Source organism: Trametes versicolor (genome assembly GCF_000271585.1).
Source record: "Trametes versicolor FP-101664 SS1 unplaced genomic scaffold TRAVEscaffold_5, whole genome shotgun sequence".
NCBI lineage: Eukaryota > Fungi > Basidiomycota > Agaricomycetes > Polyporales > Polyporaceae > Trametes > Trametes versicolor.
Window position 1 is genome coordinate 1055092 of NW_007360325.1, and position 26514 is coordinate 1081605.

General features: G+C 56.8%; 11 protein-coding genes and 2 non-coding genes across 13 annotated transcripts; 6 read left to right on the forward strand and 7 right to left on the reverse strand.

Annotated features, from left to right (window-relative positions):
- Nucleotides 1-706: 706 nt before the first annotated feature.
- On the reverse strand, nt 707-2831 carry TRAVEDRAFT_46673 (cytochrome P450; the record flags this gene model as incomplete). The annotated part of the gene is made up of 10 exons (XM_008039194.1): nt 707-809; nt 862-1005; nt 1066-1194; nt 1249-1520; nt 1582-1595; nt 1652-1781; nt 1842-2106; nt 2180-2368; nt 2430-2559; nt 2615-2831. 10 exons carry the CDS (start codon nt 2829-2831, stop codon nt 707-709), a joined length of 1593 nt encoding a protein of 530 aa, XP_008037385.1.
- Nucleotides 2832-3270: 439 nt separating this feature from the next.
- On the reverse strand, nt 3271-4922 carry TRAVEDRAFT_121988 (uncharacterized protein; the record flags this gene model as incomplete). Its single annotated transcript, XM_008039552.1, has 5 exons — nt 3271-3407; nt 3465-3571; nt 3645-4139; nt 4207-4408; nt 4469-4922. 5 exons carry the CDS (start codon nt 4920-4922, stop codon nt 3271-3273), a joined length of 1395 nt encoding a protein of 464 aa, XP_008037743.1.
- Nucleotides 4923-5269: 347 nt separating this feature from the next.
- On the forward strand, nt 5270-6806 carry TRAVEDRAFT_166711 (uncharacterized protein). Its single transcript, XM_008039553.1, has 5 exons — nt 5270-5549; nt 5621-5710; nt 5773-5901; nt 5956-6238; nt 6294-6806. Exons 1-5 carry the CDS (start codon nt 5373-5375, stop codon nt 6743-6745), a joined length of 1131 nt encoding a protein of 376 aa, XP_008037744.1. The 5' UTR covers nt 5270-5372; the 3' UTR covers nt 6746-6806.
- Nucleotides 6807-7256: 450 nt separating this feature from the next.
- TRAVEDRAFT_19807 (uncharacterized protein) lies at nt 7257-7646 on the forward strand (the record flags this gene model as incomplete). The annotated part of the gene is made up of 2 exons (XM_008038970.1): nt 7257-7403; nt 7461-7646. 2 exons carry the CDS (start codon nt 7257-7259, stop codon nt 7644-7646), a joined length of 333 nt encoding a protein of 110 aa, XP_008037161.1.
- A 262-nt stretch (nt 7647-7908) lies between these two features.
- Nucleotides 7909-7979, reverse strand: TRAVEDRAFT_t74. The gene has a single exon. It is a non-coding gene; the product is annotated as a tRNA-Gly (tRNA).
- Nucleotides 7980-8649: 670 nt separating this feature from the next.
- On the reverse strand, nt 8650-10508 carry TRAVEDRAFT_28567 (Rhodanese-like protein). Its single transcript, XM_008039037.1, has 7 exons — nt 10098-10508; nt 9840-10045; nt 9762-9780; nt 9172-9707; nt 9046-9106; nt 8865-8982; nt 8650-8799 (listed from the first exon to the last, which is right to left on the reverse strand). The coding sequence occupies exons 1-4, from the start codon at nt 10119-10121 to the stop codon at nt 9540-9542; spliced, it is 417 nt and encodes a 138-aa protein (XP_008037228.1). The 5' UTR covers nt 10122-10508; the 3' UTR covers nt 8650-8799; nt 8865-8982; nt 9046-9106; nt 9172-9539.
- Nucleotides 10509-10840: 332 nt separating this feature from the next.
- On the forward strand, nt 10841-11925 carry TRAVEDRAFT_46679 (voltage-dependent ion-selective channel; the record flags this gene model as incomplete). The annotated part of the gene is made up of 4 exons (XM_008039195.1): nt 10841-10876; nt 10938-11312; nt 11395-11740; nt 11798-11925. 4 exons carry the CDS (start codon nt 10841-10843, stop codon nt 11923-11925), a joined length of 885 nt encoding a protein of 294 aa, XP_008037386.1.
- A 2723-nt stretch (nt 11926-14648) lies between these two features.
- TRAVEDRAFT_166724 (ARM repeat-containing protein) lies at nt 14649-15963 on the reverse strand (the record flags this gene model as incomplete). Its single annotated transcript, XM_008039554.1, has 5 exons — nt 14649-14799; nt 14855-15317; nt 15373-15551; nt 15621-15754; nt 15810-15963. 5 exons carry the CDS (start codon nt 15958-15960, stop codon nt 14722-14724), a joined length of 1005 nt encoding a protein of 334 aa, XP_008037745.1. The 3' UTR covers nt 14649-14721.
- Nucleotides 15964-16233: 270 nt separating this feature from the next.
- On the forward strand, nt 16234-17172 carry TRAVEDRAFT_122352 (mRNA turnover protein 4-like protein; the record flags this gene model as incomplete). The annotated part of the gene is made up of 4 exons (XM_008039555.1): nt 16234-16261; nt 16318-16376; nt 16431-16528; nt 16587-17172. 4 exons carry the CDS (start codon nt 16234-16236, stop codon nt 17170-17172), a joined length of 771 nt encoding a protein of 256 aa, XP_008037746.1.
- A 166-nt stretch (nt 17173-17338) lies between these two features.
- TRAVEDRAFT_36792 (uncharacterized protein) lies at nt 17339-18288 on the reverse strand (the record flags this gene model as incomplete). The annotated part of the gene is made up of 2 exons (XM_008039093.1): nt 17339-17779; nt 17908-18288. The coding sequence occupies 2 exons, from the start codon at nt 18286-18288 to the stop codon at nt 17339-17341; spliced, it is 822 nt and encodes a 273-aa protein (XP_008037284.1).
- A 1800-nt stretch (nt 18289-20088) lies between these two features.
- Nucleotides 20089-23222, forward strand: TRAVEDRAFT_46683 (uncharacterized protein; the record flags this gene model as incomplete). Its single annotated transcript, XM_008039196.1, has 17 exons — nt 20089-20111; nt 20167-20259; nt 20312-20336; nt 20401-20482; nt 20534-20566; nt 20619-20630; nt 20690-20703; nt 20758-20866; nt 20922-21064; nt 21117-21174; nt 21236-21303; nt 21353-21556; nt 21610-21741; nt 22046-22536; nt 22591-22669; nt 22726-22849; nt 22909-23222. 17 exons carry the CDS (start codon nt 20089-20091, stop codon nt 23220-23222), a joined length of 2004 nt encoding a protein of 667 aa, XP_008037387.1.
- Nucleotides 23223-23402: 180 nt separating this feature from the next.
- On the reverse strand, nt 23403-23473 carry TRAVEDRAFT_t73. The gene has a single exon. It is a non-coding gene; the product is annotated as a tRNA-Gly (tRNA).
- Nucleotides 23474-24542: 1069 nt separating this feature from the next.
- Nucleotides 24543-26438, forward strand: TRAVEDRAFT_71465 (uncharacterized protein; the record flags this gene model as incomplete). The annotated part of the gene is made up of 1 exon (XM_008039556.1): nt 24543-26438. One exon carries the CDS (start codon nt 24543-24545, stop codon nt 26436-26438), a length of 1896 nt encoding a protein of 631 aa, XP_008037747.1.
- Nucleotides 26439-26514: the final 76 nt, after the last annotated feature.

Genomic DNA, 26514 nt, shown 5'->3' on the forward strand with positions numbered 1-26514 from the left:
GGAGCTATATAGGCAAGCCCTGAGCCTGTAAGCTGGTAGGTTCATAGAGCTGTTCATAGATGCGTTCCGGATCAGGCTTGTCGAGGTACCGGCTTGGTCTATAATGAGGAGCAGGAAGCTGGCGAGACGTAAAACGCCCTCCTTGAGCCTTACGTATACGTGGAAATGATGCGCTCTTCACTCACCTTGTCCCCTGACGTACAACAGCACCCGTACGTTTTGGAGTCTATGAGACGTGTAAATTCACAGGAGGCCTTGGAGCCCCCGATCAAATCCGCCGCATATAACGGTAGTCGTGCTTCGCAGTGCCTCGACTGCTCTCTACTTGGAACGTGTGGCGAGCTTATTGGACTCAGGCGCTTCACTTCGAGCCACGGTTCAATATCTTACGGGTTGTAGTTCGCTCCTGTATGAGAACCCGGTCAGAACTGCCAAGAACCACCGTGCGGTGCCCACCGGAAAGCATAGATGCCGTGGATACCCCTCTTCGTGCTTCTTATGAGTCTTATCCCACATCGCGAGAAAGTGCAACGTTCACGAATAAGGTGTTAGCTATCAGTATACAGAGAGGCTGACTTAAAGCGGAGAACAACACAATCCTTGATCTGATATCGTTATGTTTCACAGCGGAGTCTTCACATCGGCATATCGTGGTTTGGGTCAAGAGATTCAAGTCGTTCGTAGAGTTAGGTTTGCTTTACATCAGTTACACGGCCTCCTCCGAGATCTCCTGCGCATGAGAAGTCTTCAGCAATGCAGCAGCTTCCGGCGACCGAGGTTTCACGGTGCATCGGGAATCTACTGGATATCTGTAGAACATGTAAGCGCATCAACCTAACCGCGGATGCGGGGTAGGCATACGAGAGGAATCCGTGGGACGCATTCAATTCGATCCTTATGGGGTTCCCGTAGGCGTCGAGAGGCGGAGTGATCTCGAAGGTGTGCAGCAGCGAGGCGACAGTGATGAAGAGCGCAGCGTCGGCGAAAAATCTTCCGGGACAGATCCTGTGGGCGAAAGGGTTCGAGTTGTAACATCATACGTGCAGCGAGTAATGGCCCACGTACCGTCGGCCCCATCCGAAGACTAGAGAGGCGGGATCCAGAACATTAGGGTCCAACTGCCCATCCTTGATGAAACGATCTGGGTTGAACGTGTCCGGGTCAGGATAAATCGCCGGGTCGTGCGCGCAGCCCCTGTTGGTCGCAGTGATATGAGACAGTGGGTCTTGTTGTCGGAAAGGTACGTACCATACGCCCCCGATGACTGTCGTGCCGGCGGGAATGAAGTAGCCGTGGAACTCGTCATCCTCCACAGTCCTGTGCCCAACACCGAGCGGGAGAACATTGTGCCAACGCAATGCTTCTTTGACAATGGCGTTGATGTAGACGAGCGAGTCGCGGTCGCTGAATTCGGGCAAGCGGTGCGGGCCTACGACTGTGTCTAACTCGGCTTGCGCCTTCTTCTGCACTTCTGGGTGGTGTGAGAGAGCGAGGAAGAGCCCTTCCACCGTGGAAAAGGTCTGTCAATAAGAATGAGCATGGATATTCAGAAGAAGCGTGCCACAGAATCTCATGACTGACCGTATCGGAGCCACCTAGAAAGTGAGCGAAATGATGAGTCTATGAGCTACACAAAGCGCCGGTCGCGTACCTTCCACGGCCACGGCGGCGACATTTTTTGAGATTAGCTCGTCTTCCTCCAAGACCTCCTTGGTCTGCGTGGTTTGCCCAAGTCTAGCAAGCAACTCCGAGACAAGGAATGCGCCTTTCGCTCCCTGCTCCTGTAGATTATGGGTCGATCGAGCGTTTCTGCGTGCTATTTGTAGGAATATCTGACTCACCACATTAGTCCTCGCCGTGTTAAACTCGACGTGAACTAGATGGTCACTCGGCGCCTGCGACCTTGTCAGGGTTCGGGCGAAGCCCGAGCCAGGCATCCAGTCAGGTAGGTGTCCGAGGACAGGCAGGAACTCGAGCAGCATCTGCACGGAGACGGTGAGCTCCCGCAAGCCTGCGAATCCGACGTCGATCATCTCGATACGGTCGTCCTTTTCGTCCACGATCTCGGCGTCATACACGACCTTCATCGCAGCAGCAGAGAAGTTGCTAAATAATGAAATGCGGCGTCACGCTGTGTTCAGTAACTGGGCATCAACCTCCGGAAAGAGATGAGACTCACTATCGGATGAGGTCGCGGAGTTGCGTTGGCTTATCGAGGAGCTTGACCAGGAAGTCGCGTGCGTAGGCCTGCTGTATAGGCCAGTAGCTCTCCGACACTCCGGAGTGGAAATGCTGCCAGAAGGCTCGCCGGTGGCGCCTCCAGTACTGACCGTACGGCATGAACGCGAAATTGTAGCCTTGTCCCGCACTGCAGCGTGTACGTCAACTCTTACCGCTGATGGGAGGTATATTTGAAGGAAAACACGCACAGCTGTATGAGGGGCGACACTGTCCTGTCGGATGAGTTGGCGGAACGCTTTTCGAGCAGCTCGAAGATGACGCTGGGGCTTCCGAGGACGAGGATTGATTGGCCGAGAACTTCGAGATATGTGATTTCACCTGAGAACAAAGGTGAGCGAGGTGAGGTAGGTCTCGAAAGCCTAATGCGACTCACCATATCGCGCAGTCAGATCGCGGAAACCGAGCCACGGTTTGAACCGCGGGATGCTCAACAAGTTCCCGACGAGGGGGAGCCTCTTGGGCCCGGGAGGGAGCGGCCTGCCGCGTGCGCGAGCCCTCCAAGAGATGACAGAGCGCAAGTACAGCAAGACGAGGAAGCATATTGCGAAGGCGCAGGGAACATTCATGAGAGAGTGCAGGGGGATCGCCATGATGCTCGGTGTTGTTTTGGGGTGCAGTTAAGCTCTTCAGGCGGGTGGACGTGCGTGTTTTATAGTAAGTCCGGTGAGTGTCCGACTGTTGTTGAGGCCCTCTAGCAGCGCATTATGTTAACCAACCGGAAGTCACTCGTGCCATAGCAGTACAAATTGAGGACACGCGGGTGTGCGTTCTGTCCATGTAGCTGCCGGTGTTCCATGCATCGGCCAAACTTAGGCGGCGATCCTCAAAAAGAGAGAGAGGAGCCGCATCCGTGAAAAAACTCAACGTGCTCACTGATTGTGACGTATGTGCTGTTGCAACCGTCCAGTTAGCTCTTCCTCGGCAATCACTTATGAAACGCACTCACTCACTTGGAAGGTGCCGCCAGCTGAGGACCGTAATGGCAGTGGGCAGCATACACAAAAAAGGACATATCCTATACCGACCAACCTACAAAGAAGCCGAAGGATGATAGTATATTCTCCTCATCCAGCGCCGCCTTCTCGTCATGCCACCAGAGTTCCTCCACTCTTCTAGTGGATACGGGTGCGGCATCAGCCAGGCATCGTTCGTATACACCCAGCCACCTAAAGAGCGACGTGAAGTTTGAGTCAGGTCATAAGAACGGTATGGAGACTGCCCACCTTCGTCTGCTCCTCCCGGGCCGATCCAGGAACCCTCTATATCGGGCCGCCAGTCCTCGGTCTCGACGAATACCCAGCCTGCGCCTAGGGAGAACGTGAGGTTGCTGCTGCAAGGGATGGATGTCAGACAGAGTTCGCCCTAGAGCCATCCTGGGCGAAAGACGCGAGGAACGTGCTGACCTTACTTCGCCACTCCCGTCATCGGACACCCCGCTCCATCCATCCCGTCCACGAGTCCACGCCTTGCGTTCCCCCGGCTTTAGGTTCGTCTTGCTCCAAGCCCCTTCCGTCGTCACACTCTCCTCGGAGCTGCCGTTAGGCCCCGGGGCCCAGCGTTCGTTCTCCCACAGCTCGACTTCGCGGAGCTCCGTCCGCCAATGCTTGTCCTCCAGGTTATCGTCGTCGACGACGCGCAAGGCACGGAAGCGCATCGCGTTCACCATGTGACGGAAGCCGGATTGCAGTGTAGGGAAGAGTGTGTGTTGCGTGAACGGATGAGTCAGGAAGAAGGGGGAAAGCCCGAGTACCAGGCAGGTAGCGCGCATAGGAAGCATGTGCACCACGGGGATTAGAAGGAAGAAGGTAGCCAAGCCGATGGAGAGAATGACCGTAGTGTACGGAGACGAGTACGTCAGATACGGCACGAACTTCGCCGCGAAGTCATGGGCATCGGACCTATCAACGAATGAGAGCGGGATGTTAGCGATCCTAATCCGTATGTGCGATTGCCATGAAAGCTTACACCGAACCCATAAGGTTCTGGATTGCCTGCAAGTTAGCGAGCCAGTCGGCGCTGCCCTCGGCGGGTTGAGTGGGCGGCATGGGCTGGGTCACTCTAGGCGGCGCGTCAAGGTTCTCTCCTTTACGTATTGCCGGGTGTGTGGCGAGGAGAACACCAAGGATGACAGCATGGGGCAACAAGAACACTAGCCGCGGGAAGTAGCCTGCAGAATGATATATCGTGTAAGCCGCAGCGCACTGGAGTGGTACAACATTTGCCTCACACAGAAATGCGTAGGCTGCCATCCACACGACGGTGTACTTCCAGCCCCTTTTCCAGAGAATGATCTCCTCGATTCGATCCTGAAGCCAGAAGACAGGTCCACTCTTCGCGACGAACTTGCGAAAGTTCGTGGTCGTGATAGGTATTGATAATGGGTCTCGTGTGCTGAGCAGACGCGGTGCACCGTTCTTTGCTCCATACGTATGCGGGGTCGAAGGCGCATTGGTGGGCAACTGCAGCGCAGACGTAAGCAGCATGGAGGTCAGGTTAGATCCCGTCTTGGTGGGCGACATGGGTTGCGTCATGGGCATTGGTGATGCACTGCGGACGGGGGAATGCTCTGGCCGAGGAAGAGTGGTGACCACCTTGGGGGCAGGGCGGAGGTCATGGTGGGAGTCGGTCGAGCGGAGACGTGTGGCATAGGATGGTACTTCGACGTAGTCAAGAGTGGCCATTGTCTCCTGGTCCTGAGAAAGTGGGGGCCTCAAGCCAGAGTGTCTGGCACGCGGTACACGAGTGGTCCGCACGAGAAGTTGAGGCTATAGGAAGACAAGTCGAAGCGTGGCCCTCCCAGTTTACAGGGTATCCTCTTGCTGGTAGGTATTCAAGACTAGCTCAGAGTCAGAAGTCGTACGTCGTAAAGAGGTCGTTCGGGTGCAGAGCAGGATGGTGGTCCGACATAGACTGAGCGCTGCCGCAGAGTGTGGGGAAGACAGACATGTGATTGGCGCAGCGCAAGACGCGCATGAGGGGCTGCGACGCACTCGTCTGCCTTTACGCTTCCACCTTCCACCAACCTCCTGGCCTGAGCCAACTCTTGAGTCTCCCTGGTTTCTTCTGTGGCCGCGTATTCTATGACCAGCTAATCCCTGAGGAAGCCGCCAACGTTTGACTCTTGTGGCTGCATGGCGATACCACTCCCTTCTCCCGAGTCTCTAGCTCACCGTGCTCGCCTTGCTGCGTTGTTCTCCCAGCTGCGTCCAACCCAATTTCGCGCGCCTCTGACGAGACTACCTGCACATCGCATTCCAACATTATGGACGCTCTACCGAGGAGTCCTGCGCGACGCACCCACGGACACTGTACGCCCCATTCCACTCCAATGCACGAAAACTATCATCACGAACCACTTTCTTATGCATTCTCTGTGAAGATCAGGGGGCATATGCGTGACTTCTTCCGCGAGCGCAAGTGTGCGCGTGAACAAGGAGACGTTACACGGTATTTGAGGACAGCTTATGCGGTATGTTCAATACGCAGGTTTCTCTCTAGAGAAAACACCTTACCAGTAACATGCACGCGTAGCGATGGGACGTCTTCCAAAAGGTTAAGGCGGGCGACAGACACTTCGATGCCGTCTGCGCGCGTTACAGCAGAATGATCCAGGGGGCAGCCTTGCAAGCAGAGACCGGGGCTCGCTTCCGAAACGAGCTGGTAATTCACCATTTTTCTGCAGGGGGCCATTCCGTCCTTACCCCCCCACCGCAGGCATGGCAGGAACGCTTGCGAACGCGGCCCGTTCTGACTGGTGCATACATCAAACCTACTATACTCCACGGGCCCCTACCGCGAATGCGGCCCCAGCCATTACATGTCACCGGCATGATCGTCTGGCGGCGGAAAGCGCGCGAAAGGCGGCTGGCTAAGCAAGAGCAACTGCAAGAGCAGATGAAATATCTCGACGCAGAGAGCGAATTTGAGCGAAATCTCGCTCGAGGCTCAAACGGCGCCCCATTTGAAGGCGCCTTCGACGTCTATGGCGACAGCTGGCGTACGCACCACGAAACTGACCCCAGTATTCGCATATGCTGACGCATCCTCTTCAGGCGCACCCATAACGCATGACCTCCAGGACATTAAACGGTCCTTCGACCAAGGGCGGCGGCGGTCACGGATGCCCTTCCCCCCTGCGCTGCTCGAGCAGATCAAGTCCGCACGGCGCGCGAGGATCGAGAACAAGACGCGCGAGCGCGAACGGGAGCGGCGGGGAGAGATGACCAATCGGCTGCTCAAGCAGATGCGTGGGCGGCCGCCCGCTCATAGGCTTGCGCTGATGTCCCTGCGCCAGCGACGCATGGATGCGATCGCGCGTGGGGTGAGCGAGGTCGGGTACGTCGGGCAGGTAAAGCGTGCGCTAGGTTTCAAGCTACGGAATCCGGACGCGTGGAAAGCAGAGATGGGTAAGCCGGAGAACAGAGAGATGCTGGATCGGCTGGCGAAGGAGGTAGAGGAGGAGAACGCCCGGCGCGAAGCGGAAGTTCCTACGAGTGCAGGCTAGCCTCTAACGAGAACATACCCTCGTACCCCATACAACATGCAGCATATAATGGAACTTAATTGACGGCGTCTTCACGCGCTCTTCGTCCGGATGACGAACAGTCTGGAAACTACTACAGCGCATGCGCCACCCAAAAGCCTCAAACTTTGGCCTGTTCAAGCTCTAGTGAGTGCCGCCGATGATTTTCGTCGGACGTGAGCCTTAATCGGTCGGACATCAGGGTGTCAAGTACAAGACGCAGAGGAACCCTTGCAAGGTGGCCGGAGCCCAGCATGGTGGCGCGCGAACCGTGATATTGGCGCAGGTTGGTGTTGTGGGTCCACTGCCGCGGGTTCTTTCGTCAAACTTGACATCACCATGACGCATCTCCTACCTTCCTCTCCCGCGCTGCCAGTATAAGAAGCAGCCTGGTTCCGCAGCGAGACTACAGAACCACACAACGACTCACTCAGCGCCCTGTCACACCCGTTCAACCATCTTTTCTCTTCGAACCCTACCATTTACTGCCATTATGTCGAGCACTCGCCGCCAGGACGTTGCGGATCGCACAGTCATGACCGACGAGGTAAACACCTTCAAAAAGCCCTTCCAGACGGTAGACCGTCCACACGTCACCGAGCGAGACATCCATGAAGAATACATGCAAGACCCTCCTCATGTGAGTTCACGCCTTGGTTGTCTTCCTTAGTCGCAACGTGCTGACGTGCGTGTCTAGAATCAGCCTTTCGAGCGCAAAGGCGGTGATTACGGGGGCCAGGGTTTGAAGGAGGGCGCACGGGAGGAGACCGACCCGAAGGAGGACGGTATTCTGGGGGACCAGGCTACGGGCAAGGAGCTGAAGCAGTCCGTGTTGGGGTCCTTTGCAATGGAGAGTTCTGTCCACCCAGGGAACCCCATATAGGGAGCCCGGAGGCGCCATGCGATTGATCAGGCCTAGGATAGAGTAACATGTATCACTAGACGGATGTGCAAATTTCATGAATGCTTGATTATCGTGCGCATATATATGTCTTTGAGACATTGCGCGGTGGAGTATACGGCATAGTGAGGCTTAGTCGGGATTCGCTAGATGTTGTGAGCAAAAGAATACAAATCAAACCGACCAAACCGTACTGTGTGTCACCTCCCCCGCCCCGAGAGGCGGAAGGAACACCAGTAGTAAGTGCATTAAGGGGGAATCGAACCCCCGGCGGGTCGATGGCAACGACCCAGGTTACCACTACCCCATTAATGCTTGCAAATAAGCGACGTCCGCTGCATCCACTCGACCTTCCCTTGCCACTCTCCTTGCCTCCACAACGCCCAAACAGCCAAATGGTCCGTGCGCGCCCATCCTCCGGTATATAGCTCCCCGTCGACCATCATGAATCCTTACCACTCTGGCCTTTTGGCTTAGATCAAGTGTAGTATCTGTTCTTAATAGTTTAACCACTATTATGGGGCCACCGGCCCCATTATTGGTTATCTAATTTTTGCCGCCCCTGTCCGCTGGGCTCTGCTTGCAACCCGGGGGCGCGATGACCTTGCCACTGCAGTATCGGCTTGTGTCGTCGGGGGATCTGTTTGGTCTTGTTCTTTTTGTTGCGTGTTTGTGACCGGCCAGTTGGCTGGAAGCTACGCGGTTCAAATGGAATGAGAGCAATATTTGTTTGGATGGTCTTCTCCATGATTCGTTCAGTCGAACTGTGTCTACACGCTGAATACATAGAGGTGGGTGCCGGTTTACACCCGTTGCTAATTACTACACCGCGTGTATGAGCTTTCGCATTTATTTCGGCGTCCGGTGAGCAGAATTTTCGGAGCGCCCGTGCAGCGGAAGAGGTCCCCGAGGTGCCGCGTCTATGAGCGCTTAACATGTCCCGACGCACGCTTGCGCGCTCTCTGCTTGTCTGTTGCCTCTGCCACCAGCTTCCACCATGTCCTCCACAGACGCAAGCACGTCTGAGAGCCCATCCTCATCTACGTCCGGTGCGCCCGCCTCGTCACCGAAGCGCCTCGTACACCAAGTCGAAACGACTGGGAGCTACTGGGGCGACCTCAAGGAGGCCTTCAAGGTGCGCCCACGCATCTACCGCGCCCGCGCACAACCAAGACGCTAACGCAGGCTCACCTAAGGAAGAGAGTCTCCGTGCGCGATGACCTCTCGCACATCAACGAGATACCGTGCGCGCGCAACAGCCTTTTGAGCGGCATCGCGAGTGGCGTCGGGATTGGGGTCATCCGCGGCATGTCCGCCAGTGCGTATCTGCTCGTCACACACATCTTATTCGCGACGGTATAGCTGAACGGGCGTGCGGCAGGCGTTCTGGTCGCGTCAAATTGGGCTGTTGGGTCGTTCATGCTGATTTCCCTTGGCTCATGGTGCGTCGCGGTGCGCTATGTCTACATCCCGCGGGGAGCTCATGAGACGTTTGGTGGGTGGACAGGACGATATGCCAGCGCAATAGGGAGGAGGAGCGACGTCGGCTGCAGCAGGTCATCGAGGCGTTGCCGAAGCGGTACGTCAAACCGGAGGAGGGCACGTCTACCAGTGAGCAAAAGTCTGCCTGAGATGCATTACCAGCACTAGTTGCGTTGCACACGGACCCTCAACCTCGAGGGATGAATCGCTTTCGTGCCGCGGTCTCACTCTTAAGCTATATATCTAGCATCCCGAGCCGTCTATACCTGGCGAATGCAGACGTAGCGCAGGAATCCAAGCTTAATCACGACCGCTGGGCGCGTTACCATTATATTCCTACAGGTCCACCAGTATTCCACTTCTAAGCATAGGCCGTCTTGTTCCTTCCAACCACTACAGCCACTCCGGGTGACCCCAGACCTCTTTACTCCAATTCTCGACGAGTTCGGGGTCCTTTCTGTACTTCGCCTGGAAGTCGGTGAAACCGCCCCGGAGGACGAGGACTTGGTGAGGAATGTCCTCGCCGTCTCCCTCCAGCTGATCTCTCGCTTCGGCGTAGATCTACATCGACCGTCAGTCATACTGTCCATGAATGTCAGCGCGCAGCGAACGTACTCGTGCGGCTTTGGGGCCACTGAACACAAAGGCAAATTAGCGACAGTCGCGACTAGAAGAAAAGGAAGAGGCACACACCGTACTTGCGACAGCGCGCAGTGGAAAACAACGATGGGCACGTTCTTGGTTTTCTGCACGAGGTCGTTCACCTGGACATAGAATTGATTCGAGGGCGCGTTCTGCGCGCCCTTGATGTGTCCACCGATATAGTCGTCGTCGCGGACGTCGATAACGCAGTAGTCTTTGCCAGAGACCTTGTCGCTCTTGATAATCGCAGCGAGCTCCTATGCGCGCGATGAGTACACGGCACAAAGGGTTAGCAGCACGTATACGCACATCTGCGGTGATATATTTGAGCATCGTAGCGCGTAGGGTTAAATTAGAGGTGGCGAGACCGCGACGAGTGTCAAGAGCGGTGCGAGTGCAAGGCAGGCGCGCTGAGGAGCAAAGGGTGCGAGAGAAAGGGAGCAGAGATGCTGGAGAGCGGGAGAGAGAGCGAGGGAGCAGTAGAAGGCTTGCTGCGTGGGTACCATATCGGGAATGGGACACCAGCAACGACGGGAACCGCGTGGAAAATGACCGAAATGAGCCGCCGAGGGGCGTCAGCGATGACATGCCCAGTGCGCTCTCAGTCTCAGCGAGAGGCACGCGCGGAAGACCGGGGCGAGAGCGCGAGCTCAGCGCGGACTGAGATAGCTGCGAGCTGGGCGATTGGGTGTGCTCAGCGCAGGAGGGGTGCCGGGGCCGTTCCGTTGTTACCGCGACCCGCTGGTGCTGGCGGGAACGAACGCGTCGTCGGAGCGCCCGCGGGTTCTAGCGGCACGAACGCGACCAATCAATGTCGATTGGGCGCGTTCCTGCGTACGTATCGCGCAGGCGGTTGGCTGCAGCGAGGAGGGGGTGCATGATGGACGAGGAGATGGCGAGCAGCTGGTGGCAGCTGGCGTACGTGTGTTGGGGGGCGGCGGAGACCACGAACGTGAGCTGGCCAGGCGCGTGGGCGCGATCCGGGATTTCCCGGCGCCTTAAAGCGTCGCCGCGCCCCAACGTTTCTTGCCAACGTCACTACTCCTCTCGCCATGTCTCTCCCTCAGCCCGTCCCCCCGTCCTGGAAGGTACGAGCTCGTCGTCGTCCACGGTCTCTGCGGCGTTTTCTCATGCGCTCGACGCGTCCAGGATCTCGGAAAGTCGTCCAACGACCTCCTTGGCAAGGACTTCCCCATCAGCAACGTCCAGCTCGAAGTCAAGACCGTGACGCCTACCAATGTCGCCTTCAAGGTCTCTGGCGCCCGCGACGCGAAGTCGAGCCTCATCGGCGGTGACATTGAGGCCAAGTTCTTCAACAAGCCCCACGGCCTCGTCTTCACCCAGGGCTGGACGACCTCCAACATCCTAAAGACCCAGGTTGAGATTGACAACCAGATCGCCAAGGGTGTCAAGCTCGACCTCCAGACCGCGCTCACCCCCAACACCGGTGCGAAGTCTGCGCTGTTCACCACCACCTACAAGCAGCCCGGCCTCCACACCCGCGCGTTCCTCGACGTCTTCAAGGTGCGCGTCTCCGCGACCTGATGACGTGACATGGCGCGCTCACCTGACCTTATTTTCCAATCTGCGTGTTCGCATTCGCCAGGGCCCCACGTTCACCGCTGACACCGTCATCGGTCGCGACGGCTTCCTCGTCGGTGCTGAGGCGTCGTACAACGTTACCGAGGGCAAGATCACGAAGTACGCGACCGCCATCGGCTACAGCGCGCCCGAGTACGCCGTCACCCTCCACGGTCTCGGCAACCTCAGCACGTTCGCCGCGAGCTACTACCACCGCGTCAACCCCGACGTCGAGGCTGGCGCGAAGGCCGTCTACGACACCCGTGCGTCGCCTTCGGGCAACGTCGGCCTCGAGGTTGGTGCCAAGGTCTACCTTGACGCGGCTGCGTTCGTCAAGGCGAAGATCAACAACACCGGTATTCTTGCTCTCGGTCAGTATTTCGCGCATATATGCACCTCTTACAGGTCCTAACCAACTATTCTCGCAGGCTACACGCAGTCGCTCCGCCCCGGCGTTCGCGCGTCGTTTGGTCTTGCCCTGGACACCCAGCGGTTGAACGACCCCGCGACCCAGGGTGCCCACAAGGTTGGCGCGAGCTTCACCTTCGACGGTTGAAAACCCTTTATTTTAAGAGGGAGAGTTGGCGTATCAGTTGTAATCATAGCTATAGGATCAATGCGTAATTCGCTCTGTAGTGCAATGCATGACACTGATGACGGCCTGCTCCGAAGTTTCGTGGTCAGATCTTGCGTGGAGGTCGAGCACGCTCCCTTCTGCAATCCTTTGTGTAAACGGCGTACTATGTTTTTCTGGTGGAAGCAGTCCTTGTGCCGGTTATAGACATATCTCCAGGTACCTTCTCCGCTCACGCAGCTATAGACGTTGTGCTCAAAGTACCGTAAGCCCTCACGGTGTAAATGAACGCGCTCCAGCCTTCCCGACATCTCCCGCCAATCCGACCATGTCCGGGAAAACAGATACTAGGAGCCTCTTCCAAACACCCTTCGGAAACGTCATCCAGATGGACGGCCGCGCCTGTGATAGCATGAGCATACGAGTGGCACTACGAGCTGGTATGTGACTTGCCTGGAGGAAAGTAATGTACGTTCACGATACCGCCGTCGGGAGCCTATACGTGAGAAGAGCCCTCTTGTTAACTCGGAACATCTTGTTGGGCGTACTGAGCCTCTGCATAAATTGCGCAGCGGTACTAGATACCCAACTAGAAGAGAACGGTCAACATGATACATGTTGATGATATCTGGACAAATGGCTCAACCTGTCACGAAAGGAGAACACTGCGCCTCCTGGCCAGGACAGCTCGTCCCGCCTGAGGTTCTCGGACGGTTTCGGGTGAACGAGGCCTTCGTCACTCCACACTTCAGATGCATCTGAGTCGGGAGCAAAGAATGAGCATGGCTCGATTGGGTGTAGCTAGTGTAGCGCACTGACGTACGCCGAGACTCACCAGTGTCAGAGGTATCAACGTGCGCGGCGACCTCAGTATAGGGCATCCGCCGGGCTGCCTGCTTCCTCCACCAGCATGCATCGTATTTGGACCACTTAGGTTCGGGGACGATGAGCTGGAGTAGTTCTAGGCGATGGACACGCTGGAACCTTTTGAAGATGCCGACGAAGGGGGGAGAGAGCACGTTCCTGAGGAACTGTGTCCGCGTCATACTTGCGGTCGCTGCGCGTGGTTCGAATTGCAGAGTGACCTGGGCGAGCGTGCTGTCTTGGTGAAGACTCATCCCAAGAACCGTGCCGACGTATAGTGAGAAACTGGTGAGGTCCTCGGAGGTCCATGGGGTAGAGCTTTTGACGAGTCGCCACGTTAACTCCTGAAGGTTTGGTAAAGAGCGAAGGTAGGGGACCTGATCTTCACTCAAGGCAGGTCAAAATTCGAATCGGCGACCGTATGTGGTAAGGGTTATGCGCTTACGATTCATTTCGATTGTGTATATCTCCCCCCACGACGTTTCCACCCACGACAACGTGAGGTAGGTTATATTCGCCCGAGACATCCGCACGGAAGGGAGCTCGTCCTGGAGAGGAAAAAAGCCTATATTGAGATGTACCACGACGATGAACGATAGGTCGCTCGCGACAAGAATTGAATCGACTCACTCCTACGACGTGTAAATCCGTGAGCTCAAGGCACACCCTAGGCCTCTTCTGGACGATGTTCTCCAAATTTATACTGGGCGTCCCTTCAAACTTGATGTCGATCAGTCTGAGGGTGCGCAGATGGCGAAAGGCCCAGACAACACGGAGAAGGTCCGGGAGAGTCTTGAAGCATGCGCCGATGATGTTGAGCTCGACTATGCGGTACTGCGCGGCAGTCTCGTGGTACCGATGATGCAGTGCGTGCCAAGGAAAGTGACTGAGTGTAAGGATCCGGACGTTCCGCAGGGCGCGAACGAGGGCGTCCTCGGCGAAGGGTATGTAGTGGTCCTTCATCGGCTTCTTCGCGCTTGTGAGTTTGAGATCGCGCTGAAAGCGACTTGCCGGTGCGCGTATCTCCAGCGCACCAGTATGATGCCCTTGCTCCGGATTCTCCTTTAACGGCCGCCCGAGAAAGAGCTCCTGCACAAACTCCGCAAGAAAGGGATGATCGGCAATGTTTTGAGAGACTCTTTCGAGCTGGCAGCGCTCCTGAAACCAAACACAGCGATACAGATTGAGACGACTGCGGGGAAGCCAGTTGCGGCAGGTCAGCGCGCATGCGCGGAGGTCATTGGGGTGCGATGGGAAGTGGAACCTGTCGGAGCGGCCGTAGCCGACGAAATCGATGATTCGCTCGCAGACTTCTACGGGCAGTCGGCACTGATCCATCTCGTCGTCTCTGTGTAGGTTGGCGGTGGTGGATTGTTGTAGGGGCTTTGGATATGTTGATGTGCTGGAAAGGAAATCCTAGAGACTCGTTAATAGACGTTACTTGCAACGGGGGCTGACTTGGGGGAGTAATGCTATACCACCAGTGACGCAAAACACATCCTCGCCCACGAAATGGTCATCGTGATACAAGCGCGGGCTCCACCTGAGTTGATAAAAACGCGCCGGAAAAATTTGTAATGGGTAGATGGTGTGGATGGGCAAGAGACTGGAGGAGAAGAGAAAAGGAGAGGAATCCCGGGGAAGGATAGTGCTTGAAGGGACAGTACTGCCCGACGGCGCCACTCCAACATACAATATTTAAGTTGAGCATGAAGCTTCCTGCACAGGTTGGTGGAGCCTGAGGCCTAGCCTGAGGCCTGAGGTGCACATGGCCCCCGGCGGGAGTTGTAGCCATGTGCGCCCCTCATGACCTCACTCTTGTACATGTTTTGTATTCCTATCTTATTAACACTACAGTACAGCCCCTTTGAGACATAAGATTACACATAGACGTACTTCTGCTCTCAAGGTTCATCAAGCACCAACCGGCTGCTCGGTGCCCGCGTTCTCGCCCAATCCATTGGCATACTGGAACTGATCCGAGTTCTCGTACTGCGAGGACGAAGTTCAGTACAGGTATCCGTGGAGAACGAACGCAGTGACAAACCTCCCACATATCCATCGCGACCTGACAGCTCTCCCGAACAACGCGCGGCGCGTCCGGCTTCGCCATGTACTCCTTCAAATACGGCAGCACCTCGGGGGTAGCGATGCCCCCAAGGGCCTCCGCAGCCTCGTGCCGCACCATTTCAGACTCCCGCGAGTCTTGAAGCACTGCGAGGAGTGCAGGGACGGAGTGTGTGGAGAGCAGCTGGCCGAACACGAACGCGATCTCGTGCTTGAAGAGCGCGCTGTCGTCGGCGAAGCCGGCGGCGAGTGCATCTACTGCGGCGGGTGTGCCGATATTCCGGAGTGCGAACATCGCGCGGTACCGCTCGAAGAGGGAGAGGGAGGTGTCGAGGAGGGTGGCTCTGAGCTTCGCGACGTTCTCGGGTGAGGCGTCGTTGGCTGCGCCCTGCCCTGCGAAGAGTCCGGAGCTTGGAGGTGCGGGGTCGATGGAGGTGTAGGTTCTGAAGTCCGTATGAGCACACACGCGTGAAGGTAATTTGGAGGCAAACTACGTACTGCTCCGCAGCATCCGTAGCCCACTGTAGAGACTTCTTGCCCTCTTCTGAGTTGTCCCACTCAATCTTGGCGAGCGCGATCTCGCAGGTCTCGCGCACGCAGCGCTCGGGGTCGTTCAGGTATTTCTTGAGGATACTTATCGATGATGGGGAGGAGATTGCACCCAATGCTTCAGCCGCCTGAACAAACAAAACGCAGCGGTTAGCACCTCCGGAATGTTCTCCTCCAGGGGAAAGCAACTTACGAACCTCATGGCGGACCATCGGATCCTCCTTCTCCTCTGCGAGCACGGTCTCCAGTATCGGAATGGCCCTCTTGTTCTTCATTTGTCCGAGGCAGTACGCAAGCTCGTGCTTGAGTAACGCACTCTCATCCGCGAAACCTAGGAATTCAAGTCAATACTCCGCATAAACCGATCACCGAGCGTGCATGCCCACCTTTTGAGATGATATCGACGGCCTCGTCGTTTTTGAGCGCCTTGAGCGTAAACAGCGCTCTAAAGCGATTGTGCAATGGCACATTGCCCGGGCTATTGAGCAGCGCGGCCTCGAGGGCGGCGAGGGACGAGGAGGACGCTTCAGCCACCATGGCGGTCGGGAGGGAAGATTAGAGATTAGATTGAGCGCTTGCGCGCAGATCGGTGCTGTAAGAAAATTTGGAGATTAGATCAAGAACGCTCGATCGGCGCGCGCCTGCCCCTCCGTCTCGCAAAGTCTCGCGGAGGATCTCAGTCTGGACTGCTGCCATTCTCCTCTCCTGCCGCTTTCCTTGTCCTCGACGTCCGTCTAGCTTCGCTTGTACACTGCTTAGTAAACTGGATCCCATACATCTGGTGACTGTATCTGACTCCGATCTACCGCTATGCCCAAGTCGAAACGCTCAAAAATCGGTAAGGACGCTCTGGTGCTTGTTCTGCGGGAGGACGCGGGTTAACGGTCGATGCAGTCTCGTTGACCAAGGTCGCAAAGAAGACAAGAGAGGACAAGAACGTGTTCCTACAGGAGGTATGTCTCACTCCATACACTCGCGCCCGCTCGTCCGCTCACCAAACGCGGTAGATCCAAGAAAATGCCGACAAATGGCAATACTGCTGGTTGTTCGAGGTCGGCAACATGCGCAATTCGCACCTAAAGACCGTCCGGAAACTATGGAAAGAGTACGTTTCCCTCCTCCTCCTACGCCGTCTCTATAATTCACCAACCACGCGTCTTCAGCACCGCACGGATATTCTTTGGCCGCGGCGCGGTCATGGCAAAAGCGCTCGGCGCAACGCCCGCAGAAGAGCACCGGCTCGGGCTGCACAAGCTCGCCAAGCAAATCAAGGGCCAAGTCGGGCTCTTCTTCACCGACACTGCCCCGGAAGAAGTCGTCGACTGGTTCGCGGACTTCCAGCAGCCCGACTTCGCGCGCACCGGCAACCGCGCGACGCGCGCGGTCGTGCTCCCCGCGGGGCCCGTGATGCAGCAGCACGCGACGCCGCCCGAGCCGTTCCCGCACAACGAGGAGCCGCAGCTGCGCAAGCTGGGGCTGCGCACGCGCATGGACCGCGGCGTGCCGACGCTCGACGTGCCGCACACGGTGTGCGAGGCGGGGCGGGTGCTCACGCCCGAGCAGACGCAGCTGCTGAAGCTCATCGGGATCAGGATGGTCACGTTCAAGGTCGGACTGCGCGCAAGATGGGAGGCGGAGAGCGGGGAGGTCGTGCAGGTCGAGGGCGAGGCGGTCGAGGCGGACGCGGCGCCGGAGGAGGAGGTCGAGGCGGCGGAGGCGGAGAGTGCCGATGCGGTGATGAGCGAGTGATGTTGTATGATTTCTTTGCGCTGTTTTCTGCTACTGTCTGTTGCTCTACTAGCATTGCATCATCCAGGTCTTTTCACTGGTACGCCGCAGTCGGTGTATCGCGAACATTCGTCAATTCCGTCAAGCTACACCATCATACATCCATGGTACCCTGTCTCGCGACTCTCTACTCCTCATCGAACACCAACGCCCTAACCTCAATCGACTGCCTGTGCGGCGCATCGCTCGGGCTCGACTGGTCCCAAAACGCGGTATGCGGCGTGAGCCGCGCGCGGTCCGTCTCCGAGTCGTAGCACTTGATAAACGTGACCTCCTCCGGCGTCTGCTGCGCGAGGTGCCACCAGCGGTGCGCAGGGTTGTAGCGCACGCTGAACGTCGCGCCCTCGCGGTCCGGGTACAGGTAGCGCACGGGCACGAGGTCGTGCTGCTCGTCAAGGAAGCGCCAGTCGCCCACCGCGAGCGGCTTGTGGAAGACGGGGTTCGCGATGGGGCGCCAGACGTTGATGAGGCGCACGCGCGACTGCAGGAGGCGGTCTGCGTCGTCCCCAAGCAGCTGCCGCACGCGCTTGACGGTCGCTTCGTAGGTTTGGTCGATGTGCACGCGTTCCTGTGGGGCCAGGGTGAGTGGGTCTCTGGGTCGGGGGCGGGCGGTGCGTACCACAGGACCGCGGGTCTGGTTCCTTGGGAGCGTGCCGTCCTTCTCGTGGTGACGCCTGCAGCCTGCAGCATCAGTACGCTTTCTCGCGAAACGCCGGAGACTGCGGACCTGATAGTATGGTCGAAGATGACCACTTTCTTCGCCCCAGACACGTCCTTGAGCAGCTGCTCGATCTCCTTGTAATACTCGCCCCGGATCTTCTCCTCGTCCACGAACTCCTTCTCGGCGCTAACATGGCGCGCGAACTGGAAGCCGTTCACGTCGAGGCTGAACTTATCCTCGCGTCCGCGCGCGTCGTTGATGACGACCGGGCGTGGGTCGTCGCCGAGGTTGTGCTCGGGCTTGCCAGGGGGCGGGGTGAGGTGTATGTAGCGGTACGGCGCCTCGTCGCCAGTAGGGGCGTAGTAGTTGAGCGTGGCGGGGACGTCGTGCGGGGTGAGGACGGAGGCGATGGCCATTGCTGCTAGTGGTCGCTGGTGAGTGTGTAGGTGTGCGTGCGACCAGGAATGCTCGCGGTGGGGCACTTAAGTATACCGGCGGGGCGTCCAGGAGCTCGAGAGTCTCACTAAGCAGACAAGTATATTAAGACGCAGTGGTGAGTGAGTACGCCTCTTCTGCCCGAGGAGAAGCTTGAGTTGAGGTCTGTTTTGTCAGGGATCTATCATCACCGAGTAGGCAACAAGTGCCGTCATGAAGTCCTCAGTTTGCGCAATCGCTCCCATGGGCAGGGAGTACGGAGGGTCACATGAACGATATCTAACCTTGCTGGTTCGCATCCCTGTATATGTGCTGCGTGTAGGATAATTTGACTTTTTATGCATATAGGCGTTGAGAGAGAGGCCACAGATTGTGCCGCTGGTCTGTACGTTGCTTAGCGCGATCGAGGGAGCTAGAGAGCATGTCAATTGTGCGCATCCGATGTGTGGATTGAGGTGGCTGGTGCGGCGAACTGGCGGCGGTCAACGAGCTAGACTGATCACGGTAACGAGCAGTACTTGGGCCTTGCAAATTGTCTGCTGCATAGGGCTGCAGATGGGCACGGCGTTGGGAGGAAGAGAGAGCGGGATGGCTAGTGGCAACGCTACCATGCGATCGGCGTTCTCGGCGCAGCTCCAGGGTGACCTATGCTGCGTGACGGGACGCGTCTCGTAGAACGCGTCACGCGTCATGATGGGTGCCTCTTTGGCGGGACCGACACCTTCACGCAACCACGGCGCACGGTGTAGTCGGGCAAACTCAACAAGTACTCTCTTGAGACCTACTCAGTTGGCCTCTCGGGAGAGATATCATCCCATGGTGTCGGCATTCGTTTGTGCCGGAGGGAGTAAGTGCGCATCGTACGTAACGACACGTTCAACTTAGACTCGGAGTCGCAGACACGGCAGTGAGTATTCTTTCGGCAGGAACACTCTGTCGCGGACCTCTACACCGCCAGCACCGAGCCGACGATCTCTGGCAGCGGGTGAGCTTGAGGAACTTCGAGATTGGCTAGCTTATTCCATGCGTAATCCTTTCGGTCCCGAGACTTTGCTATACCATGCTTCGACTCGGACTTCCATGTTATCATTGACGTGCAGTCCTGAAGTCCTTCGAGCTCGTAGCGGGGGTCAGGTAAGTGCACATTATCTACTTCTGGCTAGTGAAGTGGAGCTCATTTTTCAAATGAATATATAGCCCAACACTTTCAAGAACGTCTAAACGTTCCGATGGGACGGCACTGTGGCCAATGGAGGAGCAGGACCTGTGCTCCGCAAGTTGAACAGGACTTTGGCGTCGTAAATGATCGCTGTCAGGCAATCGATCCTACCGAAAAAGAAGCAATCCCTGGACCCATTCCGGGACGGCATCGCCGTCTGGAATCCGTCGCCCGTCTCCGCCGAGCTGCAGCTCAACATGCCTCCCGCCCATCCCGCCACCCTCGCCGTCTTCTCCCAGCCGTGCCATGCGTTGCATGTGTCGCCTTCATCGTCGATACTGCGCAGGTTTGAACTCCGCGACGCCCTGCCACCCCGTCCGCGTCGCACACGCTCCCGAATACGGACAGGCAGCGTCGTTGGAAAGCTCGATCGTGCGCGTGAACTTCGACAGAGCACACTTCTTCTTTTAATAATGGAGCACGTCCGTCGATCTCCCTCATAAGCTGGCACAAGTCCGCCTCCATCCCCTCCACCCCTCCCACTCCCTCTCTCTATCCCCCTCATCTATACCCCCCTCTGCGCGATACCCTCGGCAAGTTTTCTTTCCGCCTCTCTTACACAATGCCAAACCCCGCTGCTCTAACGTACGTGGACGTCGGTGAGCTATGAGGTTCGCCTTGTGTCTAACTATATGCGCAGATACGGCCCCATCTTTGTGGGAGTCGTTTTCAACATCCTCCTCTATGGTATCATGATCACCCAGACATTCCTATACTTTACGGTCTATAAGAAGTGAGTATCGTGCATCTGGGTCTAACGATCGGCCTGACCTAATTGCTTGCAGGGACCGCACCTGGATGAAGATCTTCGTAAGCCTTGCCCTCAGCCTCGCTTCCTCTCGTGCCAGTGTCTGACTCTGTGGCGGGCGTGTAGGTCGCGCTTCTCTTCATATGCGACACCGTAAATTGTGCCTTCGACATCAGCTTCCTTTACATCCCGCTCGTCAACAACTTCGGTTTGTATCCCTCTTGTGTAGTATAGCACGGATTCTAACCTTCTTTGACAGGCAATCCATCATCGTTGATGTATGCTACCTGGGGTATGTTCTGCCAATGCCCTCATATAGATCACACGACTCACCCGTTTGACAGTATTTGCCACTGGTTCGTACCTTTGTGTATCGTTCACCGCGATAATATGTTGACCGCTCGAACCGTCTCAGACCCGGTTATGACGGTCAGCAATAACTAGAGTCGCCCCACTAATTCATAACGCTGATTCAACCTTCAGGCGTTGATTGGGGCCTTGACGCAATGTTTCTTCGCGTGGCGGGTGAACGTGCTTACGCACAGCATCCCTGCCGTCATATTCATCTCATTCTGCGCACTCTGCCAGCTCTGTAAGTCCATTCGATTGGTTAATCACGCAATGGATGGATATTGAATCACGTACAGGTGGTGGTCTGGGCACATCCATCGCGGTGGGCATGATCCCGGAGTTCGTTCACTTCCAGAAATTCGAGATCATTGTGATCGTCTGGCTCGCTTTCTCCGCTGTCGCCGACTGTGCAATCACTGTCGCTCTGGTCTGGCACTTGGTGAGCTGCTGCCTAATCCCCCTTCTTCTCATTCTAATGGAATCTTCGGTAGCGGAAGCACAAGACCGGCTTCGTGGCGACCGACGACATCGTGAACCGCATCATCCGCTGTAAGTCTCCCCCATAATTCGTCTTGTATCCGTACTTACCGCCAGGGACGTCGACGCGCAGTGACCGTTCAGACCGGTCTGATTACTGCCTTGTGCGCTGTCATCGATCTCGTCCTCTTCCTAGCTTCTGTAAGTCGATCGTACACTTTGCGTTGCTCGTCTCTTACGCCGGGGTCAGCCTTCCGGACTTCACCTCGTCTTCAACCTTCCCCTCTCCAAACTCTACACCAACTCCCTGATGTCCAGCCTCAACTCGCGCGCAGGCTGGAGGTTCGGCGGCTCTGGAAACGGCGAGACTACCGACGACGACATGACCAGAAACGAAGGCAAGAGGAACACGCATCTCCGAGCAGAAGGCACTGGCCGCCGGGTGAGCATGATGGTACGCTTCTTTCTACGCCAACTTCAAAGCGAACACTGACAATCCGCGCGCAGACCCCGAATCAAGTATACATCGACGTCGAGTCCCACGAGATGATCGACGTCATCGACACGAAGACTCTCCCGTCCGACCGGATGGACTCCATGCCGAGGAGGCACTACTCGGAGAAGGGTGGAAAGCTCAGCGTTGCGGGTACCTCGGACTCGTTCTGAGCTTTCGAAGTCTGGTTTGCAAGATTAAGTTGAGGCCCTCCAAATCGGGGACATTGGCGAATTACGCTGCACTTTCTATTCTTTCTTTCTATGTTTTGTATTCCACCCTATCGCCGAAGTCGGCTCGCTCATAATCCTGTATCTGTAGCCTAAGCAGAATCTAATCTGTGAACTACTTGTCTGGCGGGCGGAGACGCTCATCCGAGTCGAGTCGATGTTTCGGCGCGTATCCTGTTCAGCGCTCGACAATCGTCTCTCTCCCTTACCTTGACCCAAGTGGTACGTCTTGCCCGAGTCTCGGCTGAAAAACCCGGTGCACAAGGGCCAAGCAGCACACGTCGGGCTCACGGTCATAAGCCCGTTCCCTCAAGTTTCACAGAAGGCATGCACGCTCGGCGCTCCGCTAGACGCAATCAGCGTTCCTGGCGGTGCTACACTCATCATCATCACCACGACGCCCGATTTTGCAAATAAGTATAGCGTTACAGCCGACCTCGACCATTTGGATGTCGTCGACACGTCCTCGTCGTGCTCTGCGACGTGCTCTGTGCGCGACTCATCGTTTGGGATCATGTTCCGCTCCATACTGCCAGTGTTCCTCTTGGGTCTTGTGAACGTCGCAGTCGCAACGCGTTTCGACCCGGTGAACGCAAGGCAAGTGCAGGACGGGAACCCTGCAGACGACCCGAACAGGACCCCCAGTCCGCGCATAACGCGTCCCACCCATTCCGAGACGTGGAACCCTCCGGATCTGAAGACCGTGACATGGTGCGTCTCCCGAACGGATTCCTGAGGGCACATATGCTGACTTCATACTGGTAGGGATAATACTGGGCTCAATGTGACGGGTCTGAACGGAACCCTCTTGCTGGGCTACTTGGAGAAGAACACAACGCGGTTCGTATGGCAAGGTCCGCGCCTCTGCATTTAGACAGGCATTCACACTGGTCGCTTCAGGGACGATCACGCTATGATGAACTATGCACAGACCAACCCCTCGCGCAAGGCTTCGCGCTGTCGGACGGCATCGTGAACGTCCTCGTGCCCGACGTGCCCAACTGGACGTCGTATTTCCTGACGCGTGCGTCCCTAGCGTTGCCCGTCTCTTTGCAGCGAGCTGATAGGTCGCTATATGTGCAGTACTCGGAGACATGAACAACACCAGCCCGCTCTTCGCGATCATCCGCGACGACAGCTTGTCGGTCGTCACCCCACCGCTCCGCTTGCCCGCGCAGACGGCGACGACGCAGTCCGCCACTCTGTCGGCGAGCGACATCACGTCAAGTGCGGGCGCGACCTCTGCCAGTGTCACTAGTACACCGGGGTCAACTTCAACCGCGTCGGCTGCAACGCCGTCCGCAAGCAATAAGCCCAACAGCGCTGTGGCGAGGACTTACGGAGCTGCGCTACGATCCTTGACCGTCGCGGTCGTGCTGGCTGCATGGGTCATGTAGTGGTGGTGTGTCGCTGCCTATACTAGCTAGAATGATGCATTGATCTTTCTCGGAGTTCCCCCATCTTCATGAGGACCTATCGCAAGTCCCGCGTTGGAGCAGCAGTAAGTGAACTAAAAACATGGCGCAGCGGGTGCCCTTGCGCCCGTTGCAGGCGGAAGAATACCAACTCACACAAACTGCATTAAGGGGGAATCGAACCCCCGGCGGGTCGATGGCAACGACCCAGGTTACCACTACCCCATTAATGCTTGCAAATAAGCGACGTCCGCTGCATCCACTCGACCTTCCCTTCCCACTCTCCCCTTTGCCTCCACAACGCCCAAACAGCCAAATGGTCCGTGCGCGCACATCCTCCGGTATATAGCACCCCGTCGACCATCATGAATCCTTACCACTCTGGCCTTTTGGCTTAGATCAAGTGTAGTATCTGTTCTTAATAGTTTAACCACTATTATGGGGCCACCGGCCCCATTATTGGTTATCTAATTTTTGCCGCCCCTGTTCCCTGGGCTCTGCTTGCAACCCGGGGGCGCGATGACCTTGCCACTGCAGTATCGGCTTGAGTCGTCGGGGGATCTGTTTGGTCTTGTTCTTTTTGTTGCGTGTTTGTGACTGGCCAGTTGGCTTGGAGCTACGCGGTTCAAATGGAATGAGAACAGGCTTCGTATACTTATTTGACAGACAATACGTTCTGCAATCTTTCAACTGGAGTCGACGTCGTGATTTGAACCCCGTAGAAGTTTCGAACATGCTGATGCATATTTGGATATACTGTACAGTGTGGGTTGTTGAAAAGGCGGGTTTTTCGCTGCTTCTGCGCTTGCCACCCAGTGACTCTGAGCAGAACTTGCGGAGCGCCCGTGCAGCGGGAAGGCTTCTCCGTGTACATGGCTGTACATGGTCGCCTGTGTAACAGAACCTTGGAAGTTTAACGTTAACGCTCGAGTATTGGTGCCCTGACGCTGGTCCTCCGCACATTCACGCCGTCCAATCTACGGTACCAGCACCCTTGGTAAAATCTCACATTTCTCAGATGATAGCGGCCCATCCTGCTACTAGTCTTTGGGAGAAGTCCCTACTCTAGAGAAGGTAGGATTCGGACTTCGAAGGTCCCCCGTGGGAATGCGGACTTTCAATTTGTTCACGATCGCTACAGACGGCCACCGCGACTCTCCACCTTCATCACGGTAACGCTTATACAAGCACTTATAAGCATTGTGAGTGTTTTGCCTACTGGCTAGCGCAATCTGACGGGGCTAGTACTAGCGTTAGTGTCGAGCTCCCGATTCTACTGGATTCAGAGTGGTCTGCGACTCCATGGACGCCCGCGCTTGTCAACCCAACTTGAACACCTTGGACGAGAATTCGACATCGGACAAACCCCTGGTCCCGGAACCTTTCTCCGACTTCCCTGAAATTTTTGCAGGGAGTCTAGCCGACGACACAACCTCATTCAATGGCGACGCTCCTCTCACTGGCAGATATTCCGAGAACAAGAGCGGGATTCTGGAATTAAAGAAGCGACATCTGGCCAACATCACTTTTCTGGAGGCCATCCGCAACTCCGTCCTCAGTATCTATCATCTTCCGACGGAAATTCTATCGTACGTCCTACTTACCGCAGGGCGGGCATGGGCTTCGACGGAGGCTATCGGGATGCTGCACGTGTGTCGACATTGGCGGTCTATCCTCATGCATACCTCCGAGTTCTGGGCAGACATGGTCGCCTTGCCGGGGATAAGATTCGCAAATGACAAAAACAATCTCTTGAATATCCTTCTTGCCCGCTCTGGCTGTCAGCCGCTTCGATTGTACTTTCCCCTCCGAGAGTTCATCTTCGGGGAGCCGGAGCGGGCTCTGGCACCGACTCTCGCGGCACACATGCACCGGATAACCGACCTCACCATGTGCTTCGCATTGTCTACCAAAGATATCCAATCGCTCACGGACGGGCGCCTTTCGGGCCTCAACACCTTGGATCTGTCTTGCACCTGGATGTGTATTGAAGAACAAGTCCCGTCCCTCACGCACGAGGGCCGTTGCGCAGTGGAAGCGGCTCTCCCTCGTCTCCGACATCTCATCATCCCATCCTGGCTCTTCCCGTACTTCTCAGTTCAGTCAGTGGAGCAGCTTCATATTCGTAAACCCCTGCCATGCAGCGAAGGACCTCGACCTGAGGATCTCCTCGACGGTCTCATCCGCTGCTCCGGGCGGCTTCGCTCGCTGAACATAGACAAATCCGTCTTACCCAACAAGTGGCCATCTCGCACGGTCCCATTCCCTATCCTCGACGAACTCACGCTGGAGGAATCGTCTTCGGAAACAATTGCGTCTTTTCTAAGGCTCGTTCGTCTTCCCCCTACGACGCGCATCGACATCCGCTGCCCGCAGCCGGACTGGAACACCCCCGCGCTTGAGCGGCTCCGACATGCTCTCCCACAGAGCATCAGGGCGACCTCCGTAGACGCCGCCGACGAGCTTCGCATCCACCATCGCGCAATGTCAGAGCCTGGCGTGAAGTGGGTCTCCCCGGCCCGCTGGTGGTACGAGGTGGGCATACAGACGTACCAGGACACCCGTGAGCTCCTGTCAGTCACCTTCTCCAGCCTCGTCGCGACGGAGGTAGCGCCAGATCGCCCGCGGCCCATAACGTATCTCCCCCGCTTGTTCGCTGGGGTCCACTCGATCACGACGCTCCGCCTCGACCACTATGTAGCAGGCCCCGGGGACTCCCCGGCAATCTTTAAGGTCGTCGACGCGCTGCCGTTGCTGGCCACGTTCCCCCGCCTCATCCGCCTCAGCCTCGGGCCGCCGCGAGGCGATGTGCAGTACGAACGGTTCGTCCGCGCGCTCGCAGCCACGGAGCCGTCCTCCAGCGGTCCGGTCTGTCCTGCCTTGGAGGAGCTGGCCGTGGTGAGGGACGGGTCCAATGCCAAGTTGGACATCGAAGTCGAGGCCGCGCTCGGTGGCCCGGCAGCTTGCATAGCAGCTGCGCTAGAAGAGCGCCAGAAGCGCTTGGGACGTCCGCTTCAGTCCTTCGTGGTGTCCTTGCTTCCCCTGGGGAACGCTTGCTATTCCGTGCCGACGGACGTCAGTCAAAGAAAGCGACCCTGCGAGTACGACGAGAAGTTGCTGGAGGAGGTGCGGGTCCTTTACACGGGGCGTTTGTCCCACTGCGTGGAGAACATTAAGGCGGTGTGGTTCCGCCCCTGAATATTTGAACACGATTGCAGAATGCTTTACGAGATTCCCCGTCGATGTATTATATGGCGTGCTCTACCTGTACCGA